This window comes from Pomacea canaliculata, linkage group LG1, assembly GCF_003073045.1.
Source record: "Pomacea canaliculata isolate SZHN2017 linkage group LG1, ASM307304v1, whole genome shotgun sequence".
Lineage (NCBI taxonomy): Eukaryota > Metazoa > Mollusca > Gastropoda > Architaenioglossa > Ampullariidae > Pomacea > Pomacea canaliculata.
Genome location: NC_037590.1, coordinates 25,249,187 through 25,269,657, shown reverse-complemented (window position 1 = coordinate 25,269,657; position 20,471 = coordinate 25,249,187). Strand labels below are relative to the sequence as shown.

The window sequence follows — 20,471 nt, the reverse complement described above, 5'->3', positions numbered from 1 at the left end:
TTGAAGTGGAACTGTGATAAGTTATCATATATATCCCGCTGTCTTGACAGTCTTTAACATTCACAGTCTACTTCTGCTTGATCATATTTTTATAAGTGGATTGCAGATTCACTAATAATAGTGAAAGAAATTGTGGGCATAGTCATTACATTTTTGTCATGAAAGAAACTGGCTAAATAATGCAATCTGAATGACATCAAATAATGTGTTGCCGGAGGTGAACATGAACATAAGTTGGTTTTATCTCTCCTCTACCATTCCATAAGCTGTGAACACGTGTGAAAAACGTGAGGTGTGCGCGCGCACCTCGGGAATATGCTAATATTACAGCCAATAGGAGTACGTGACAGATAGCAAGCTGAACAAATAATTTAGACTGATTGCACGTGGGTGAATGTCAGAACAGTGGGGCCATACGGTCACCACTTGTCAAATAAGTGAAAGTATATTCAGTTTTTTCCTGGAGATTTTATAGCGTTCACACATTTACGCGTCGTCTTCATGAGATCTGAGAACAAAAAGCCTACAAAGGACTTATTTCTTTCTGAAATCATGCCATGCTTTTTTTTTAACATAACATTTTCACATTATTGTCCCAAGTAAGACAAACGCATTTAAAATAAAGTTTTTAGTTTGTGTTTGTTCAGAAAACTGAAAAAACTAGAAATGAAGTACACTCATAGAATTATATAACTTAGCTGAAATAGCTTATTTTTACGAGAGACATAGCTATTTAAGAAGGCTAAGGAAACTTCAAATTTCGTAAAGTGACCGGGTTATACTATACATCGCAGTAGGGTACCTCGATTAAAACGTATTTAAAGTCAATTTCTAACTTTTATTTTAACATCGCAGTGTATTTTCCTGATAGTTTAATAACCAAGGAATCAATTTTTAAAGAAAAGCCAAACTGCACAAAATTGACCCCTATCAACTTTCGGGGCCTCTAGCACAAAACTGCTCCGCCCGACGTGGAGGGTCACATTTAATTGTTATCATTGTTGCATCCTTGTTTCTTTCGTATTGATCATTGTTGCATCTTTGGTTCATTCATAGTTATCATTGTGTTCGTAGTTCTCCTTCATCATACAATAAAATTCATTGAAAACATACATTCGTTTATCTTATAAAATCGGGCGAAGCTTTTTGGATACCCTGTATATATATATAGGCACTCGTTGGGAGGGGACAAATACCAGTGGGGATGCAGTTGTGTAGAGATGGGGAAAATGAAAAGAAGTCCAACGCACACACACATATATATGATGTTGCAGTGTGACTGAGGATAGGGGCGGCTCTAGGCTTGCGGTGGCCCTGGCCAGAGAAAGAATCGGTGGCCCCTTTGGCCGCCAAAGTCAAAAGAACCAAGTGAAGTGGCAGCCCCATGATATTCTCATTACGGTAGAAGGTTATAATACTACATATATAGCTTACTGCTCCGACTCTAGTAACATTAATAAATACAGCGTACTAACTAACAAGAAACACAATAACGTTTTTCAACCATATTGCTGTCAGCTAAGTATTTATTTTCTCTTTCTGATTTATATTCAATATAGATTGGCGTGGCGGCCCTACACGTGCAGGTGCACAGTTTGCATATGTCTAAGGCCGCCCCTGCTGATCGAGGACTTTGGTGACCATGCTAGCCTGTATTGAAAAACGAAGCTTCTCAAAGTCGACGTGCTAGTAATTACAAATCTCAAAAAAAAAAAAAAAAAAAAAAAAAAGGAAAAAGTTTCAAAGGATATGGGATGGGCTGCACACTGTGCAGAATCCTTGTATCTACAGTAGACAAAACAGGAAACAGAAAAGAAAATCGTAATTCTCTTTGAAAATCAAAAGTGGGGAAAGTCAGATGTTAGCTAGAATGACAAGTTGAATGTGTTATCATCGAATTGTTTGGAATGGTATGGAGAAAAGAGATGCTGCATTTATCTTTCGCCGGGCGAAGAATAGTGAATAGCAGCACCAACCCCGACTATCTGTAAGAGACTTGATTAGGACGCTTAAAGATAAGTTCAAATATTTCCATGATTTTTGTGACAAGCTCAGGCTTGCATAGGATGTGAAGCCGCAGACCGCAGTATTTGTAACAGCATCCATGCGGAATTTTAAAATCCAGATCAAATGGATTGTAGAGCAGATATACCAGCAAAGCATTACAGGTAAAAGTTATGGAGCGATGACAGAAAATTGACCCATCAAAATCCAAAAGTGGTATTTCAAGAGACTATGAAATGACACAGTGCTATGCAAAATAATTTACGACTGGAAATCTGATTTTGATCAAACAAATATTGCAACGTGCTGCATTCAGCCGTCAAACACCCTGACACCATATAATGTTCCAAACAAGCTGTTTTCAGTAAAGCAAATGCGAGTCACAGTCGAAAATACAAAAGCCACGAATCTTTTTATCCGTGTAGCATAACTCGCGATAAATTGCTACTTACTACTTTTCTCCTCCTCTGAGTGTGCAGTAGGTGGGGAGAAACTTTGCTTTTCTACAAACATAAAAAAAAGTTCGTCAGTTATTTAATGCCACCAAAAGCAAAAGCTGATATGAAATGGTCAATGACCTGCATGCACTGAGCGCATGATAGTCATCGCGTATCAAGAGTTCAGCTCGAATACTGGACTGCTGGTAGATATTTACAGATCAGTTAACAAAAGGATGATAGTTCGTTTCAGATTAATTCCTGGGTCAGCTACCTTCACCGACAGTCGTTCGTCCATTAGTCTCACTTACATTAATTATGTGTGTGTGTGTGAGAGAGAGAAAGATGCGCACCGGCTAAACCTTTCACTGACAGTTCTTTTTAGTGTTTGGGTGTGTGGATGAGTGTGACCTTACTTTAGTTATCATCTTACTTTCATACAGTGCGAGCGTGTATGTGATTGTCTTAATTCTTCCCATGCAAAGGGTCGATACGGCAGGAGACAATAAAGATCGCACTGAGCACCGAAGGACAGATCTGTCGAGAACTGAAAAAGAATTAGCGGTGTTGGAGTTAGTTGAGGAAGGGGGATGGGGGAGCTAGGCGCAGGCACATCAAGGCACAGTGCAAATATAAACAGGAATTCTTTCAACAGATCGAAGAACTGAAGAAAGGTTCATTCTTTCATCACTCAGCTGGTATCAGTTGACGAACGACTATGCTGGTTCGCCGTTACTAGTCGTCGGGAAGAGCAACTGAAAAGACGCAGCCAGCAATTACAATACAATGTCTTAGTTGAGTCCTTGTATTTCCTTGCGGTTTTCCAAGTGTTCTGAAAAAGTTTTTGACAGTCTTGCACGAAGCGAATAATTCAACGTCGAAAACAGTGCGATATTTATTTTACGCATAATTTTTTTCATACATTATTTCAGACAATGACATGTAAAAGAATTTTTTTTTTCAACTCAAAACCTTTTAAAGCACCTTTCTCTTTTATTGGTATATACACTTTGTACGTCATTGATCAGTTTTTTTTTTTTCTTGTTTATATTAACTTTACTTATTCTTTGAAAAAAGTATTATGTATAATTTTATGTACAATATACTATAACACCTATAAATTGAAAACAATTGTCTTAATCTCAAAAGCTCTGTTTCGTACTAAAAGGATAGCGCGTTTTTAAAACTGCCATGAGACAATGAGCAGCGAGAGCCCGAAAAAGGGGAAACCACTCGCAAACTCAGAATAAGGTCCCTTGTGTACCATCGCGTCACGTCCGCAGCCATCTTGTGGAAGTTGGACGTTACATCCGAGAAGGCGAAAATTTTTATAAAATCAAATCCACTGTGTACTAGTGTTTTATTCTGAAATTATTTCAAGAATGTCAGCTCATGATCAAGTTCGAGCTATGCTCGACGAGTTAATGGGAACAGCCCGTGATGGTAAGCGAAAATGTTATAGCTATCTAGAGTGAATGAATGCAAAAATCAAAATTGAGAATGGATTGCGCGCTCAGTATACTAACGCACGATCGTGACAGTGTTCGTAATGTGGAAAGCAAGGTTTAAGTATCCGTCTCGTTTGGTGGAGGGTGCGCGTAAACCAATGCATTACTTTAAAAAAAAAAACTATGCAAAATGACCAATTGTAGACAATTAAGACGCCCAACATGGCGATCACAAAATGTGGATGACGATCTTTCTGTTGAAATACTTAGTAGCTTGCCAAATTAAACCTGACGATATCCACCGAAACGACTATCATACATTGTTAGAAGAATTCGTAAAAAAAAAAAATAATAACATAGTCGGCGGCCATTATACAATGTGTGATACGAGTAGGCGAAAGCACTCAGATAATCCGACTTCATTCCGCATCTGCTTCTAGACCCGGGTATTTTAACTGACGCCCCCCAAAAAAGGTATATTTATCGCCTGGTCTGTTTGCTCTTGATGTCACACTATATTAGACATGTATGTGTGAAATGGTCGCTACAATGCAGCTTCTGTTCAGTGTAGGAACTATTTTTCCACAAGAGACAAAGAGCGTGTTGCAAATATAGCACCCTATGATTTCCTTATCTTGCTCTAATAAAATATGGATTTTTTTGTATATTCTGTGTATAGTTTTACCTATTATCCTTTGTAAGATATTTTTTTCCCCCTTTAATTAGGTTGCTAGGATAGAGCTACTGTTTGAGAACCTTGAATGAGAGGAAAATATGATGCCTTTCAGAAACTAATTTGCCAAAGATTATTTCCCATTTGGGTAACCACTATACACCTGTGTAGGAATAAAGACACAGTTGGCCACTAAACATCATTTCACTTTTGCTGATGTGCATGATTGTATCACGCAGTTCTCAAGATACCTTCAGAACATCATACACCTAGAAGCAATCCACTTATTTTCAGGTCTTGCAATTATTATTAGTTAGATTTCTAGAAAACTTGGAACATTAACATTAATGGTGTATGTTATCAGCGCTAAAGAGACTTTTTAAGTTATATAAATACGGCAGATAGGCATCAAAATTAACTCTTTGATTATTTATTACTAGAATAGTAATGCATGTATTTCAGAACATAGAGAAGACCAAAGATTCATAAATAATTTCTCTTTCCGACCATACATGAGAAAAACTTAAGCATTGATGACTGTCAGTTAGGTCCTTACAAATGCATGAAAGATCCTTATGAGATCCTTACTTGGCACCGTCCCTGATCCCTGGGAACCCTGAATCAGTATTTGTTTTTGAAGTAACTGCCTCTCCATAGGTGAGTTATTTTGCTTCTGTATGGGCTGAATAAAGATATATTACACCTTGTACTGTTGCTACCTTTATTTGATCTTACACTATTCATATCTTACACCCTTATTCTTTAATTTTTTCCCCCAAATCTTATAGTCCTGTGACTTTGAATACTTCATATATCTTACAACAAAGTAGACAATGAAGACTGATAACAAATTTGCCATTATGAAAGATATTTATTGTGGATTTTGGACGTCATTCTCTTACATTTCTCCCTCCTTCCACTCAAAAAGAGAGAAATTGTACTTTGTGCATGCATCAATGCATGCTTATATGTGAGTATATAAACAGCAGTGCTGTTATGTCTCGAAAAGCCCAGAATGTGTGGATGTGTTTTCATGTAATCTTTCATTTCAGCTTTTATCTGAGTCTCATTAGAAATAGAGTGTAAAATTTAAATTCTTTAAACTCCATGTTTGAACTTTAAATACATACACCAATGAAAACTTCATTTGAAAATTGGAACAAAACAGAGTGCTTTGTGACTTTCCTCATGGCTTGATACTCCTAATATGGTGATCTGCCTTATATTCCATCTGCTGTATGTTTTCACAATGCAGCTCAGCAGTCTGGGCACATGAAATGGCAGATTGGGTCAGGAGTGTCCATTATTTGTTCAACTGAGTAAACTGTTGAATTTTGGAAGGATACACTTTTATTTACATTATTTTCTTGACTTCAGATATATATATATTTTTTTTTTGTTTTGCTGACGGTTTCATTATAAAACACGGTGACTGGTTCTTTGATTTCAGTGTGATGGCTTTTAAGATATATTGCATTGTAAGAGAAAGTTGTTATTACATCTTGCAGCGGTCTTTTTTTCCATGTTATCAAATTGAAATTTGACTTCTGTGCTAACTTTTGATTAGTAAATTACATCTTTAAATTTTGTTGATTTTGACAGCTGAATTATACCCACACTTAAACTGCTGTCATTCCATTATCTGAGATTATTTTGGGAACAGGTGGCTCGTAAGAGATGAGCATTGAGTTGAAAAGTCATTCTGCTTGAATTTAACATGCACTATGGTAGTCACATATCAGCAGTTTGCAGCAGACTAGTAGGTGAAGAAGGCACCCAATAACAAAGAAAAAACATTTTTCATTTTTTTTTTAAGTAGCTAGTGAAGGGAGATAGGAAGCAAAGGCATATATATCAGTGGTACTTGATCACATGCATCACTTCTTCCTCAGTACCAATTCCACGTTTGATGGTTGGCGACATGAATATGCTTGACTCATATAAGTAGTAGACCCAACATTAACCAAAAGATAGCCGAACACTTGTAAATTCAATGGCCAAACAACAGAAATGAATTGCACATGCTATTTTAGTTATGTAAGTCTGATAAATATTGCTTCAGCATATTTTCTTGCAGCATTTTATTAAAGCCTAAGCGCTTGGGTCTCACCAATTTAGAATCTGTTGTCTGGGTGTTGAGATGCTTGGGTTGCTCAATTTACAGTTTTAAAATATGATATATCGTTAGTTTAATGACTTCAAGACTTGTCTTTTGTCATTGAAACTATTGTGAACTATGTTTAGAAACGATGAAATGTGAGGATTGATGTAATCTTATGGTACACCTAACAGACAACAGCCATGATAGAATAATGCTGGAGTGTCATAGAAGTGCTTTTTCCCATCCCACAGGAGCATGATTTTGCAAAGAAAGCAAGAGAAGAATAGGAAAAGAAAAATGCACATATATCACACAATGGGGCTTGTTCTACAAACTCAATATTTAAATGGTGTTGAATTTTAGTTTATCTGAACTACTGCAACATTTTGCACAATGAAAGTATGTCATTACAATGAAAACTACTTATTAATGGATTTAATATAGATTAGCAGTCTAAGCTGCTTAGTTACATTGTGCCTTGTCTGTCAGATGAAGTGCAAATGCAGCAGTGGCTTTACCAAAGTTTTAGAACTCTGTCTACAGTTTAATAATCATTTAGTGTGAGCTGCAGATGTAATTTAGCATTGGATATAGATTCCCTTATATCTGAAACAAATTTCACAAATTTCTGTGGTGTGAAAAGACTGCTCAAAATAGTTCCATAAATAAAATGACACTTGCAAAAACAACTTGAAAAACCATTTTTCCTTTTAGGTAAACTAGGCATACTTTGTACATTTTCAACAACCACAAGTGTATAAGATATATAAACCACTGACCATAAGACAGTGGCCTAATAATTTCAACATTTGCACCCATTTCAGCTTGTATTTTGAAAAGAGCTGTCTGTAAATTTGGTTTTATGCCTTAATGACAAACAGTCTTTTAAACTTATAGAAAAGCCATAGCTATTGTTGTCACACCACAAACAAAATGCACTGTATAATTCGTATTTGGGTATTATATGGTATCTTTCTAATCCCTGTTTTCAAGGGAGCAATGTATTGTGGGGCAAAGCAGACTTAATTGCATTACTGCAAAGGTGATGAGGGCCAGGCCGTGAGTTGAAATTTCTCTTTGAACCACGCAGTTCTACTAAACGGCTGCCATACACACACGCTTTTTGCTGTCACATCTTGCATCCATTTAGTCTTACACAAAAGTCCTTATTTCAGCCCTGTAATCCTTTCCCACAACTGAAATATTTTTCTGTAATTTTTTTTCCAAAGTTAAAAAAAATTCTTTTTAAAACGTTTGTTTTAGGTCGACCATGAGGTCAGAGGTTCATATAGTAAAGTTTATTTTTGGTGGATATAAAAAGCAGTGTTTTTAAGATTAAAATGGGACTCACTTTCAGTTGATGTATGAAAAGATTACAGGTGCACTTTCAACAATTGATTGCCTGCCTCATTTTCAAGAAATTTATTATGATCTTGATATTCACTACTTATGGTCATGACAAAAATAGTATTAACAAATTTTTTTGCATCCTGTAATTAAGATTTTTTAGCAATTCATTTACAGCATTAAATAATTTCTGGAAGTAATTCTAAGAAGCCAAGAAAGATCTTCCAAAAAAAGAGAGAGAAAAATAAATACTTTAATTGAATCATGCTGTTAAGTTTAATTTGAATGGGCAAGCTGCCCAATAGCCGTATGTTGGAAGACATGTTTTTTCCAGGTGAGTTTTCAGTAACCATATGCCACTTAGTTGGATTGCAAGCCCCTGCTGGAGTAAAACCAGTGAACATCTTGCAGAGACTTGTGTGCACTCAACCTTCAAGACGCCTTACTGTGTCACAGTGTGTATTGCTGTAGTCCTTTGTGAGAATGGGAAATGTGGCAGCAATTTCAGTTGGACGACAGCAGAAAGTCATGGAAATAATAATCATTTTTGGTTTTTTTAGGCCATACTGTTTTTATCTTTAAACTGGTTTTTGTTCTTCATGTGAAAGAAGAGCGATTGAAAACAAAAACCACTCTTAGAAAAAAGAAAATCGTAATTCCTTTTCTGGAATTATGGTTCCCCTTAAATCATACTCTTATGTTTTCTTTTTATTAGTTTTTCTTTCTGTTGTCTTTGACTGTTGCATGTCCACATTTCTCATGTTCATGCCATTCTTTTGGGGATGTGAATGGTATTGGTGCTCTACAGCAATTTAGACATTACCTATGTTACATGCAGTTACTTTACTCATGCATGTAATGACCTTTTTTTCCCCTGCAGCACAACAGAAGAGATCCTGGCTTTCTCAAAACATTGTTTTAAAAAGGTCATTGAATATTTGTATGAGCCTATGAGTAATGCGCTGTTCTTGACTGGTATGATTTATTCTAGGGACTAGCTCAAGCTACAAAGTGAAGTTTGATGACTCTCGGGTATGTAAGAGCTTCCTGCTAGGCTGTTGTCCACATGATATTCTTGCAAGCACGGTGAGTGCCATTTATGATTTTGATTTTCTTTGTCACTTTAGCTCGCTTCTTTCTGGTGGTTCTGATTGGGTATGGCTAGGAATGGGTACGTAAAGACTGTGAGTGATCTTTTCTTATTTCACTTTGTTTTTGAAGTATTTGTAAAGAACACATTTCTAAATTGTCTTGATGCATTTCTGCTATGCCTTATATATATATAATGGGATATACATATTCATATATTAATTTAAAAAAAAATAGAAGTCTGTGACTCAAAGAGTTTGAAACAGTTTTTTTAATGTGTAACATGCAAGAATATCTTGTGTCAGTGGACAGATTTCAGTAGGCAGGAGTGCTTACTGCGTGCAAGCTTTTCTTTTGTGGTAAAGTTGCATATTGTAGGCACTGCTTTTGTGAACATTGGTTTTCAAAAACATTTTTTAATATTAATAGTGACCTTGTCAGTTTACTTTTTGCTTTGTGCATGCAGTATGAAATTAAATGTTTTTATAGGTCTGAGGTTTTAAATAAGTTACCAGTGTTCCACATCTAGTGCACTTGTGTAAACACATGGTCTAATTGCATCATAAAATATGCTAGTGTAAGATGGAATATTGTGGACTTTTTACCCAATATTCCATATAAAAGATTGCTATATTCATTTTGTGGGAGCTCACCAGTGATCTTTCAGGTATTTAGCCATATAACAGTACAGTGACGATTACAGATTACTTCCACTTTACAGGTGAATGACTTGTGACTTTGACTTGTGAAATGTGTGAATTTCTTTGATCACTCCACGGGTACATAATACACATCTTCCACTTCTTATCCAGTTCCATTTTGCTAAGCTGGTTGAGAGGGTAAAAAGGAGTGAAAATAAAATTGCAGCAGTGTAGGGTGGTGTGTTGTCCTTATGCATGTGCAAGATGTGGCTCACTGGACATCATTCTTGATATTTTCTAAAATCTGATTTTTTAACATATAAATTATTGCTTTCAGTGCTTTTACAAACATTAACTGTGTTTTGATTGTTTTCTGCTGCTAAAGCGCATGGATCTGGGTGATTGCCACAATATTCATGACTTGGCTTTGAGAGCAGATTATGAACGTGCTGCTGCAACCAAAGACTACTACTATGACATAGATGTAAGTAAATTGGCTACGTTGTCTCATTTTTATCATGATTAATATTAAAATAGTGAAATCATCTTGAAGCTGAAGTTAAATTTGTAGTCTAAATCTTGGGTGCCCACCGTAGTAGACACAAGCTCACTGCTATCTATAGACCTTCTATTATACAGTTGCCCAAGGTGATGATAGTTAATTTTTCTCATCTGATCAAGATAAAAATTGTTTGCAAAAGTATGTTTATTTGTAACTCCTTTTGTGTTATCTTGTCTAGGCTATGGAACACCTACAGACGTTTATCTCTGATTGTGATCGAAAGACAGAGCTTGCAAAACGACGCCTCAAGGAGACGCAGGAAGAACTTAGTGAAGAAGCTAATGCAAAGGTATTGTTGGTTAACAAACCATGTATCTTTAAAGGCCAACAAATACAAAATTATTTTTAAATGACTGGATTTTGATTTATTAATAGATGCTTATTTCCAAAATCTTTACAAAATATTCTGTTCTATTTATGAATCTATGAGCTAGACGTCATTTTAACTTTTAGGAGTTGCTTCATATACCACTGTTACAAAAAACCTTGTATGAATCCTAAGATAAGGTATACTGATGAAAAATATTCAATAATTTTTCACTCCCTTTCTATAGATCAACTAAGGAATGTAGATGCAGATACTACTTAAGTATAATTTTTCTGCAACTACCATTCTTGGCATTATTTAGTCATTTGTTTTCTGGTGCCTTAAATTTTTCTAGACCTAGTCACTACCTTTTGAAAATGGTGAGTCAGAGGTCAGATGTGTCAATTCTCTCCAAAGAATACATTTAAACTTTGCCAAGATGCTCTTGATGATAAATTAGATGAACTTGTTGTACAGGAACCTGACATTTGATTTGTCAAGATTTGTGGTAATAACTCAAGTTTGGTGTGGTAGCCTACTTAATGGCAACTTTTTTCAATCACATGTGCTTATCTGTCTGGATATCTAACTGTGACAATAAACAATTATAAAACTAATTCAGGTTAAAAAAGAATTTGAATTGTACTTACATTGATGTTGAAGAAGAAAAACTACAGTCATTTCTTACGTGTTTGTTTTTAGCTTTATAATTAATTGAAAATGATGAGAATTCATGCATCCAGAAAGGCACAACCCTGATGAACTTTTAGTTTTGTCAGCTTGCCAGCGACCATATTCGACTGAAAGTCTAAAGCCATATGGAGTTCTTAACTACGCCAGTACTACACAGTCCTATTGGGCATAAATGAGAATACTGATATTTGAATGCTTTTGTCGCAAAAGTGGATGGGGGGGGGCCTTTATTTTTATTTTGAAAATAACACAAGCTACACTTATAATCCTAGTGAATCAGTTGATCCTACCCCAAGGACTGGGGAGGGGGAGAAACTCTTTGCTCACTCTGCGTAATTAGCTATTGATGACACTCAAAGGTCGTACACACTGGCTGTGTTAGTGAGACGGTTCCCGGGTCACAGCAAAGCTACTCCACGGTGATGTCATGGGGTCGACAGTTCTTCACTGGCTTGTTCACAAATCCACGATAGGCCTGAATCTTTTTAGAAAGACATCACTTACCAGTCCTGGGGGTTTTAGGCATACGACCCAACTATATTTCTGTGTATTTGTTTGTATTATAAGTAATGGTCATCTCTACACTTTGAAAGTTTAGCACTGTCTTCTTTTTATGTCACTGTCAGATTATTTGAGAAAGGATAAAAACTTGAAAATTCTTTCCTTTACATGCATCTTCCACATTTAAGAAGAGATTTAATATTTTCTGCATAACTTGTACTGCTAAAGACATAATGGTCAGCTGTGTTTACTAGGAGCACGTTAGCAAACTGCTGACGTAATACCATGCACGGTTTTTGCCCAGAGCGAGATTTGAACATGTGAGAAAAATCATCTTTATTTAATTGCTTGAGTTTCTTTTTTCTCCTGTCAGTTCTATGTTTGAGACATTAAATTAGTGATACAAAAAAGAGCTTGATTTGTATCACGACACAGTAAGATCTTTAATATACTATTAAAACATTTCTTGTTACTTTTTTCTTTTTTAGCTGTGTTACAGGCCCAGGGCATACAGGACGTTTGTAGATCACTTTCTTTTTGATGGGCTAGTTTGGTTAACTTATGAGTATAAACTAGTAATAAAGTGAATCCTGCACCAGTCATGGTTAACAAATGTTCTTACATATAGGGACTGACGATGCAGGCCATTGCCATTAACTGATGTAGGTTTGGCTTAACGCTAAATAAGTATCTTTCTGCTGTGCTTGATACAGTCATGTTGAGGAGCTCACTGTGCATTCCCCTTTACATGAGAGGAAATTAGACAGAAGCTAGTTCTTTGAGTAAAATCATTGACTTGCTAAGAAGAAATCCTTTGTTAGTAACCTTATCTCAAAGTTTGCTATTTTTGCACATTGTATCATGCTGTTGTTAATTTGCTTACTTTTTGAGGAAGATGCTGTGTATTATCCAGGCAGACCAAATTCATCAGCTAGGAGAACAGATTGGAACAAAGATGGCCAGAGCCGAGGAAATAGGTGCTGAAGGCTTGGTTGATGAGTCTCTGAAACTAATGGAGGAGATAGAAGAGATAAAAAAGAAAAAGGCTCAGCTGGAGGTGAGTCTGAAATTGACTATGAAAACAATGCTTTCAGGGTATGTAGTGTATGATAGTGATTGCTGGTGCATCATCATCAGTTGAAGCTGATAGCCTGTGCTATTCCACTGTGTTGATCCACAAATTTTACATCACTGATGTGGATAGAAGACCAGTCATTCATAACAGTGTTTGTATTTGATGGTAGGTTAGCAGAAGCTATGCTGCTTACAGATTTTTTTTCTGGTGTAGATTGAGTTCCGAAATTCGATGCCTGCATCGAGTTACCAACAGCAAAAGCTTCGAGTGTGTGAGGTGTGTGGTGCATACCTTGGCATCCATGACAATGATCGTCGCCTGGCTGACCATTTTGGAGGCAAACTGCATCTTGGTTTCATTACTATCCGCTCTAAACTGGATGAACTAAAGGTAATGTAGATCTAAAAGCTTGAGCTGGAGCTTGGATACCCAAGTGATGAACTCCCTTCATCAAAAATCAGAAAAAATTATCAAAATTACCACTTGTCATAAAAGCATAATTTTTGGTTTATTGGTCAATGGGCTCTTTTGGTGGTAGGAAAGGGCAATAATTAATCGGCGGCACATGATGAGAATTCTAGATTTTCAGGCAAACTGCCCTATGGTATTTAGTGACAGTTGTGTGATACCAGGTTTTAAAAAACAGAGTATTGGCTTGGATATTACAGTTTGGCAAAAAGTTCTCTTGCTTACAAGGCTACACAATGTTTTTCCTAAATGTGAGATGTTAGGGGCTTTTGTAGAATAGATTTTCTTCTTTTATTACATTTCGTACAATTTACACATCAAATTATGGGAATTTGAAATAATGCTTTTTTTTTTAAAAATCTGCTTCTGGAAAAAAAATGCGATTTATCATCTCAATTTTTTACCTTGTAATGGAGACTTTTCTTTGTCTGTGGTAACTGTAAATGGTCTCCAGTGATGTATTATGTTACTGTGAAATGCTAGCTAAAAGACAATAGGCTATCTGCAACACGCTACTCTCTGCATTCATGGAGGAGCTGCATTCACCTGCAAATTTGCCTGTAAGTCCTAAAGAACCCTCTCTTTCAGTGATGCTGAAGTCAAGGCCTATATACCTTAATTTTCCATTCTGCGTTCATTGTTCTAAAAGATTGAAATGAACCCTGATAATCTATTTCCACAATTCACCTTTTGCACATCGTACCATGTCTGTAATATTGTTGTGGGTTTGTAAGCACCGTAAATTTTTGCAGTTTTGTCTTGTTTTTCATGAATTAAAATTTGTATTGCAGTAAAAAATATGGAACAAAAGATTGATGTTTAAAAAATATCAGTTCCTCCCTTTTCTAATTCTTGTAGATCACTTTTAAAGGAGTTTGTTGACATCAGTTGCGTTGTGCAGTCAATCTTTGTTGTATAAGTCACAACTATAGAACAGAAATATTTCTTCAGCTTACACATGAACGCTTACAAATGCAGACATCAGTTCACAAGTTGATTTTGCTTGTATGCACACACTCATCTCCCCACCCCTACCCCTCCAATGCCCAAACACATATACCTAAACAAATAATGCTGAGAATACAAAATAATCATTGAATCATTGCTATTATTGAAAATGGTGATGGCTGTGGTATGTATTGCTACACGAAAGTGTCATTTTGATAACTTTGCCTCCCAGAACTTTCAGGAAACACATGGGCAGCCACAATGTGAACTTTAACTGCTTCGCTACAAAGGACTTATATTTGTTATAGCCAAGACCAGAAATCCTGTTGCTAAATTTAAACCAGGTGAAGCCAATTGTAGAGAAATGAGAAAGGTTTCATGTGCGTCAACTATTTCCCCATTTAGCAGCAACAACAACAACAACAACAAATTTTAAAAATTGAAAAACATTTGTCCAATACACCAGCTGCAGTGTTACACATCTCTGGGCTGGTAAGTCAGGCTATTGCATGTTTGTTAAATTACTAATGGTAGGCAGAAATATAATGGCAGATATTGATAGAACTGTTGAACACATCATTAAACATAGTACATTTAACTTGTGTTCTAGATAGATTATAAAATGTGTGTGAAATTTTTGTTTAAGAAAATGGTTGCAGAGAGACGCTCACAGCGTGAACGAGAGCGAGAAGAAATGCGCAAAAAACGTGAAGCAGAGGAAAGAGAGCATTCAGCCAGTAAGCCTCGCAGTCCAGTTCATGGTAAAGAACGATCACGGGATCGTGACAACCGCCACCGCTCGCGCAGCAGGGACAGCAGCCGCAGAAAACGCAGGTCAGTTATTACTTGGAACTGTCTCAGAAGAGAAATCAGTATCGTTAGCTTTGTAGGCATCATAAACATTTGTAATCATGGTTAGGGACTACTGTAAAAGCAAAATTGATTGTTAAGGCCATTTAATGAAAACATGCATCTTCATCAAGTACTTTGTGCTGGAATCGTAGAGTTTTTTTTTTTTAAACCCCAAATCTAAGAATCCATAAGAAATTGAAATACTAATTCCCTGACCTTTCACTGAAATAGTCAAACCTTCAAACTTATGTCTTCCTGTTCTTATGTTAAGAATGTGATTTACCTAGCCAAATGGCTGGATTTTGTCCCTTTTTGTTTACATAGTTTTGTAGTAAAAAAATTATTAATATGACCAACATGAGTGCGCAGCATGGCCTTAATAGTGGCTGACAAGTTGGTCTTGATGAACTAAAGATGATGTGTAACCCTGATGCCTTTTATGAAAGGTCAATTTTTGTCACTATTAAATATGCCTTAGAAACCTGTCTACTTTCTCAAAATTTTTCCTTTGATGTATATTACATTACCCTGTGCTTGCTTAAAGCTATTAGGCCTTGGCCAAGGTCGCCCTTTATGGTCAGCATCTTTTTAAATGTTTTCATTCAATAATTAAAGGTCACGTTCACGTTCCCATGATCGTCAGCGAAGCCGTCGCAGCCGCTCTCGTGATCGTCGCTCTACATCCAATTCTCGTCGAAGGTTAGTAAAGTCCATGCCTTACAGAATTTTAGAAGCCTCTTTGAAAATTTCTGGCTGTTTGAGTAAATATATAGGGTTTTTCGGTTGACTAGAGCAGGCATGTTAAACATGGACAATGGACACTGTAGCAATTCGCAAAATATGTTAATTGAAGTAATTTAGAATTTTGAATGTCATGCACGTCTGCCTTACAGCAAAGTGTGATGTCATCTTAATACCTGTTGGAATGTCCATTGTCAGGTCAAGTTTATAGCTGGCTAGCCCCCAAACAGTTTGACTAAACGCCAAAGTCTGAGCATTGTCTTAAGCTAAGCATTATAGAGAGGAAAAATAGCGATGTCCTGTCAGAAGCCAAGTGACTGCTTGTGTCACGAGACGGATATAAAAGAACACAGAGTTCAGTTTGAAGACTTTAGACTTTAAAATTTAGTTTGAAGAGAAAAATAGAGCAGAGTAGGAGAGAGAGTATGCAGCCCTTTGCAAGCACACCTGCAGCTCACGCAAAGGACGCTATCCACCTGAAGCGGCCCTCATGACAACACAAATGTGACCCATGCGACCCTCAGTTTGACATTCCTGGATTAGAGGATCTATAGTTAAGACAAAACAATGAGTGACTAGATAACAAGAAGAGTGAACTGCTGCTCACTCACCATTCTTCTATTCTTTTCTTTGTTTCTATCTGCAATTTTGGTGTCACTGTTGCACTGTCACAGTCTTGTATTTCTAACGTCTGTTACGTCTTCACTCCACTATTGTTGTAATTCTCTGCTGTCACATTTCCTGTATTGTTTCTGTGGTTTTTTTTTTGTTTTTGTTATTTTTTTATGGAAATAAATTGTTAGTATATTGACCAATTCCCTGTGATAAAGGATCAGTGAATAACACATTGTCAGGTCTTGACCCTTCAATCTTTCAGACATAGCCACCCTACCGGGAGCTAACACTCCAGTTGGCATAGCTTTTAGAGCCATCAAAACATTCATTCCCACGACTGTGACAGGGTGGTGATCTATTGGGGGCGGGGCATTGCTTAGATTTGGTGTACATTATGTATGCATGTACTTATATATTTTTTTCATTCTGTTTTAAAGGAGGTCCAGGTCTCACTCTCGGCGTTCACGCTCCCGGTCAAGAAGTCGATCTGGACACGGTCAAAGACATTCAAATAGCCGCACGGGTTCTCATCACAAGCGACACAGGAGGCATGTCTCAGACTCAGACTCAGATTACAGTGACAAACACAGGTGAAACTTGATGATTGCATGTTGCCTTTCAGAAGGAGCCATCGCATCTTGCTATGAGGAGCAGCAAAGTTTCATAACCCCTCATCTTAAATGTTCTTCTGTCAGATAACTGTTCAGTTTGTGGAAAGAGTGCGAGTGTTTGTAGTGATGGTATTGTAATTTGTGGATGTTTTTTTCTTTTGCAGAGATGAAGATGAAGATTGAGCCAGACATTTCACCAAGAACTGCATTTTTGTTTTGCCCAAGTGCAGGACCTGCAAGACATGGTTTTTATTGTTACTTATAATAACCTTATATACATGTCATATTTCATGTTAGTAATCCATTGTTTCTCAGTTTCAATCCGTCAGTTAAAATTCACATCTGTATAAAATATGCTGATTGCAATAAAAACTTTTATAGCGATTAAGGCACACATATATTACTTGATTAAACCTTGAAATTACCATCAGAATATTCTTCCAAGCATCCCCACAATTTAAAAAAATTTTTTTTTTTAAAGTTTCTTCTTGTTGCCTATTAGAGCTGTGCTTCTCACTGCTTTCCTGGGCTTTGAAAAAATTACCTTGTGTTAATTTATCAAAACAGTTTTATCTGTGCTTATGTTACCATAATACAAAAAAAAAAAAATTTTAAATGCTAGTCATCAGTCCAAGAAAAACACTGATCGTCACACCTTTAACGTTTACATGTTCTGAGGTATATGTTAACTTTAGTGCTGGCAGTTCGAAGAAATTCATGCTTGATAATTTCATTTGGTATTCTAAAGCAATCACATCAAAGTCATATAATATTTCCATTTTTTTGTATAGCTTTCATATTAAAATTGTCACTACACAGCTATGAAGAAAAAAGTCTGACTTCTAAGACTGGAGCAGCATAGTAGGTTTACATGACTTCTAATTAAAATGCCATGTTGTATGGATAGGCAACCACTGCATAGGGAGAGCAACCAACCAAATGCTTATTGCATAAAGTGACATACTGTTTGCCTGTTATATTCTTACACATAGTTGATTATTGATGCAAGAAGTGTAGTTGTGTTTAGACACCTTGTTATATTTTGGTATTAAATTAGTGGGTTGGTGTACATTGTCTTTTTTAGCATAGACATCCCTTGTATGCTTAGTGTTATGCACAATTTCAATCTCATTAAACACACAGAATCTATCCAGAGAAATTCTGAACTCCATTTGGGTCAGTGTAATTTTAATGAAAAGTCTGGACTGAAGACTCCCCTATTTATAGAAGGCGGTCTGGTGGTACAACAGTTAGGGCCTGTCACCAATACAATGAAGGTTGGCTGTCCTGGGTTCAGCACTCGTCTCAGGCACGCTGTTCTTTCTCTGAATATGGCATATGTTTACAGGGCTGGCTGCCTTGCTGGGATATAGCTATAGTTGCTGGCTCAGCATAAAACACCGATTTCCCCCTCCAGTTTATTGATTCATGTTTCTCAGCTGCTGTGCTGGCATCTTTGACTTCTTAAATCTAAAAAGTCTGTACCATCCAACCCTTAAGATCTGATGAAGATTATTTATTTGTTAACAATAACAAAATATTTTCTGTAATGATGCAACTTCTAATACTTATAGGGACTAATAGATGAACTATAATTGTAGAGGTACTTAAACATTGTGTGCCTCTGATCATACACAAGGTTTATCATTAGCTATGATTTAAAGTTGTTCCATTAGTTTCATTCTCAGTGTTGCTAATGTGCTGGGATAAAACAACTGTTGTGTGCATTTCAAAATGCAATTTGTGGCTTTCAAGTAGAACCCATAAAGTCTTAAAGATGAGTCTCGGTAAGATGGTAAAATCCAAGAACAATATTACAATAAAAATTAGCGTTCTTAGGCCTAGTACAGATGATTTAGCTGGTTTGTTAAACTATGATTAGTGTGGATGAAATATGTTTATGCATTTATGTGAAGATTGCTTCTTTAAGAAATGTGGAAGAATTGGCATAAATTCAGCTAGGGAAAAAATAGTAAAAATTGCAAGCAACATCTTTGCCAGAATTTATATCTTTTTATCATAATAGTTTTGGATGTTTCAGTGAACTTTAAGAAAATTACCACATTCTGACATTTTTCATGAGAATTGCAGTTAATAAAGTTTAGTGCTCATATTGGGTTTTGTGTTTAAAGTGTATGTCTGTTGGTGTCTCTTTTTACATTTTATTTCTGTTTCCACTGTTCTCTCTTGTTTTCACCATTTGAAATGTGAGAGATGCATTTCTGTTGGGAGTAACCAGAGACCGACTTTACTGGTGTGCACAAAAACTGTGTTGCTTTTTATACCTAGGTAATGTTCTCGGATTTTATGATAAAGCTCAAGCTATTCTCAAATAATATATGAATAAATAAAAATATACAGTGGTGTATATAAAGCTATACACATTTCCCATAAAGTTGTTAAAGATGTCAAGTAGACTGAACATAAGGCCTACTTCAGATGACTTTTGGGCTTTAATATTTTTTACATCTTTTTTGGGAGCAAATGTTGGAGACAAAGTTCTTCAGCTTAACTTTTTCAGTCAGTTCCTAAATATCAGGGCTGCTACAGGTGTAGCAATGGAGAAGCCATGTTATTGTTCATCGCAACAGGAGTTTACAGACCAATGAGAACAAGTTACAAGCAAGATCTCCAAGAAACAGAGTTGACAGATACAAATAAAAGTGGCACAAAAATCATGAATCCAGTTTTTGAGGGAGAGATGTGATATCCTTTATGCCTCTGAATATAGATTTTTTATCAGGAAAATTATTTTTTTAACATAATGCTAGAATCTTCAGATAAGCATTCAAGACTTTTTGGAACAGAGCAGAGTAAATATCAGTAGACTGCAGATGACAATTATTTGTACACTGAAAACCATAGTTTCCTTCACAGCAATACTTTCACGACTTTACTTTTAAAGTGAAAATTTGTCAAAAAAGATTGGCTTTATATAAAAAAAGTGTAACAGAGAGGTTTGACACTGGTAGTGTGTACGGTTGAACAAATACCAAAACATAATGTGCAGTAAAATGTTTTAGTGTATAGATGATTTAAGAGCTTTATTGACCTACCAACTTGTGAAAATCTTCAAACAGTTTAAGCTGCTATTCTGTGCAAATGTATTTGTTCAATATACTCATAAAATATTTGGGACTACCTGTTCATCTGAGCAGTCTACTATTATTTCAGTCATCCAATGCTATCTGACCAAAGCCTACTGTCAAGCTGATTACCCATCTCACCTCCCATCTGCATCACTAAGCAGCTGCGGGTGTGGCTGCACAGCTCTACTGTCTTTGCTACAATGTCTTGGTCACTGTGCTCCTGATTATCTTCCTGCTCCATTTCAACTTAATCCCTCAAACTTTCCTCA

At 36.4% G+C, this 20,471-nt stretch overlaps 1 protein-coding gene across 9 annotated transcripts; it reads left to right on the top strand.

Moving 5' to 3' along the window:
* Positions 1-3,697: 3,697 nt before the first annotated feature.
* Positions 3,698-19,226, top strand: LOC112570341 (putative RNA-binding protein Luc7-like 1). 9 transcript variants are annotated; one of them, XM_025248772.1, is made up of 12 exons: positions 3,733-3,884; positions 7,657-7,722; positions 8,345-8,465; positions 9,138-9,194; positions 10,126-10,224; positions 10,481-10,591; positions 12,717-12,860; positions 13,092-13,268; positions 14,941-15,128; positions 15,762-15,845; positions 16,940-17,092; positions 17,278-19,226. In XM_025248772.1, the coding sequence occupies exons 4-12, from the start codon at positions 9,168-9,170 to the stop codon at positions 17,294-17,296; spliced, it is 1,002 nt and encodes a 333-aa protein (XP_025104557.1). In that variant the 5' UTR covers positions 3,733-3,884; positions 7,657-7,722; positions 8,345-8,465; positions 9,138-9,167; the 3' UTR covers positions 17,297-19,226. The 9 variants fall into 9 exon arrangements, with proteins under 9 accessions (XP_025104533.1, XP_025104525.1, XP_025104557.1 ...); XM_025248781.1 differs by having other exon boundaries at positions 9,002-9,194; XM_025248762.1 differs by adding an exon at positions 9,002-9,042 and having other exon boundaries at positions 7,657-8,465.
* The last annotated feature ends 1,245 nt before the right edge of the window (positions 19,227-20,471 follow it).

Excerpts from the sequence above, each read along its gene's own strand:
- LOC112570341 (XM_025248740.1), top strand. The coding sequence starts at position 3,824 with ATGTCAGCTCATGATCAAGTTCGAGCTATGCTCGACGAGTTAATGGGA. Across the intron at positions 3,885-9,001 it reads AATGGGAACAGCCCGTGATG|GGACTAGCTCAAGCTACAAA; the intron begins GTAAGCGAAAAT and ends GATTTATTCTAG. Across the intron at positions 12,861-13,091 it reads AGAAAAAGGCTCAGCTGGAG|ATTGAGTTCCGAAATTCGAT; the intron begins GTGAGTCTGAAA and ends TTTCTGGTGTAG.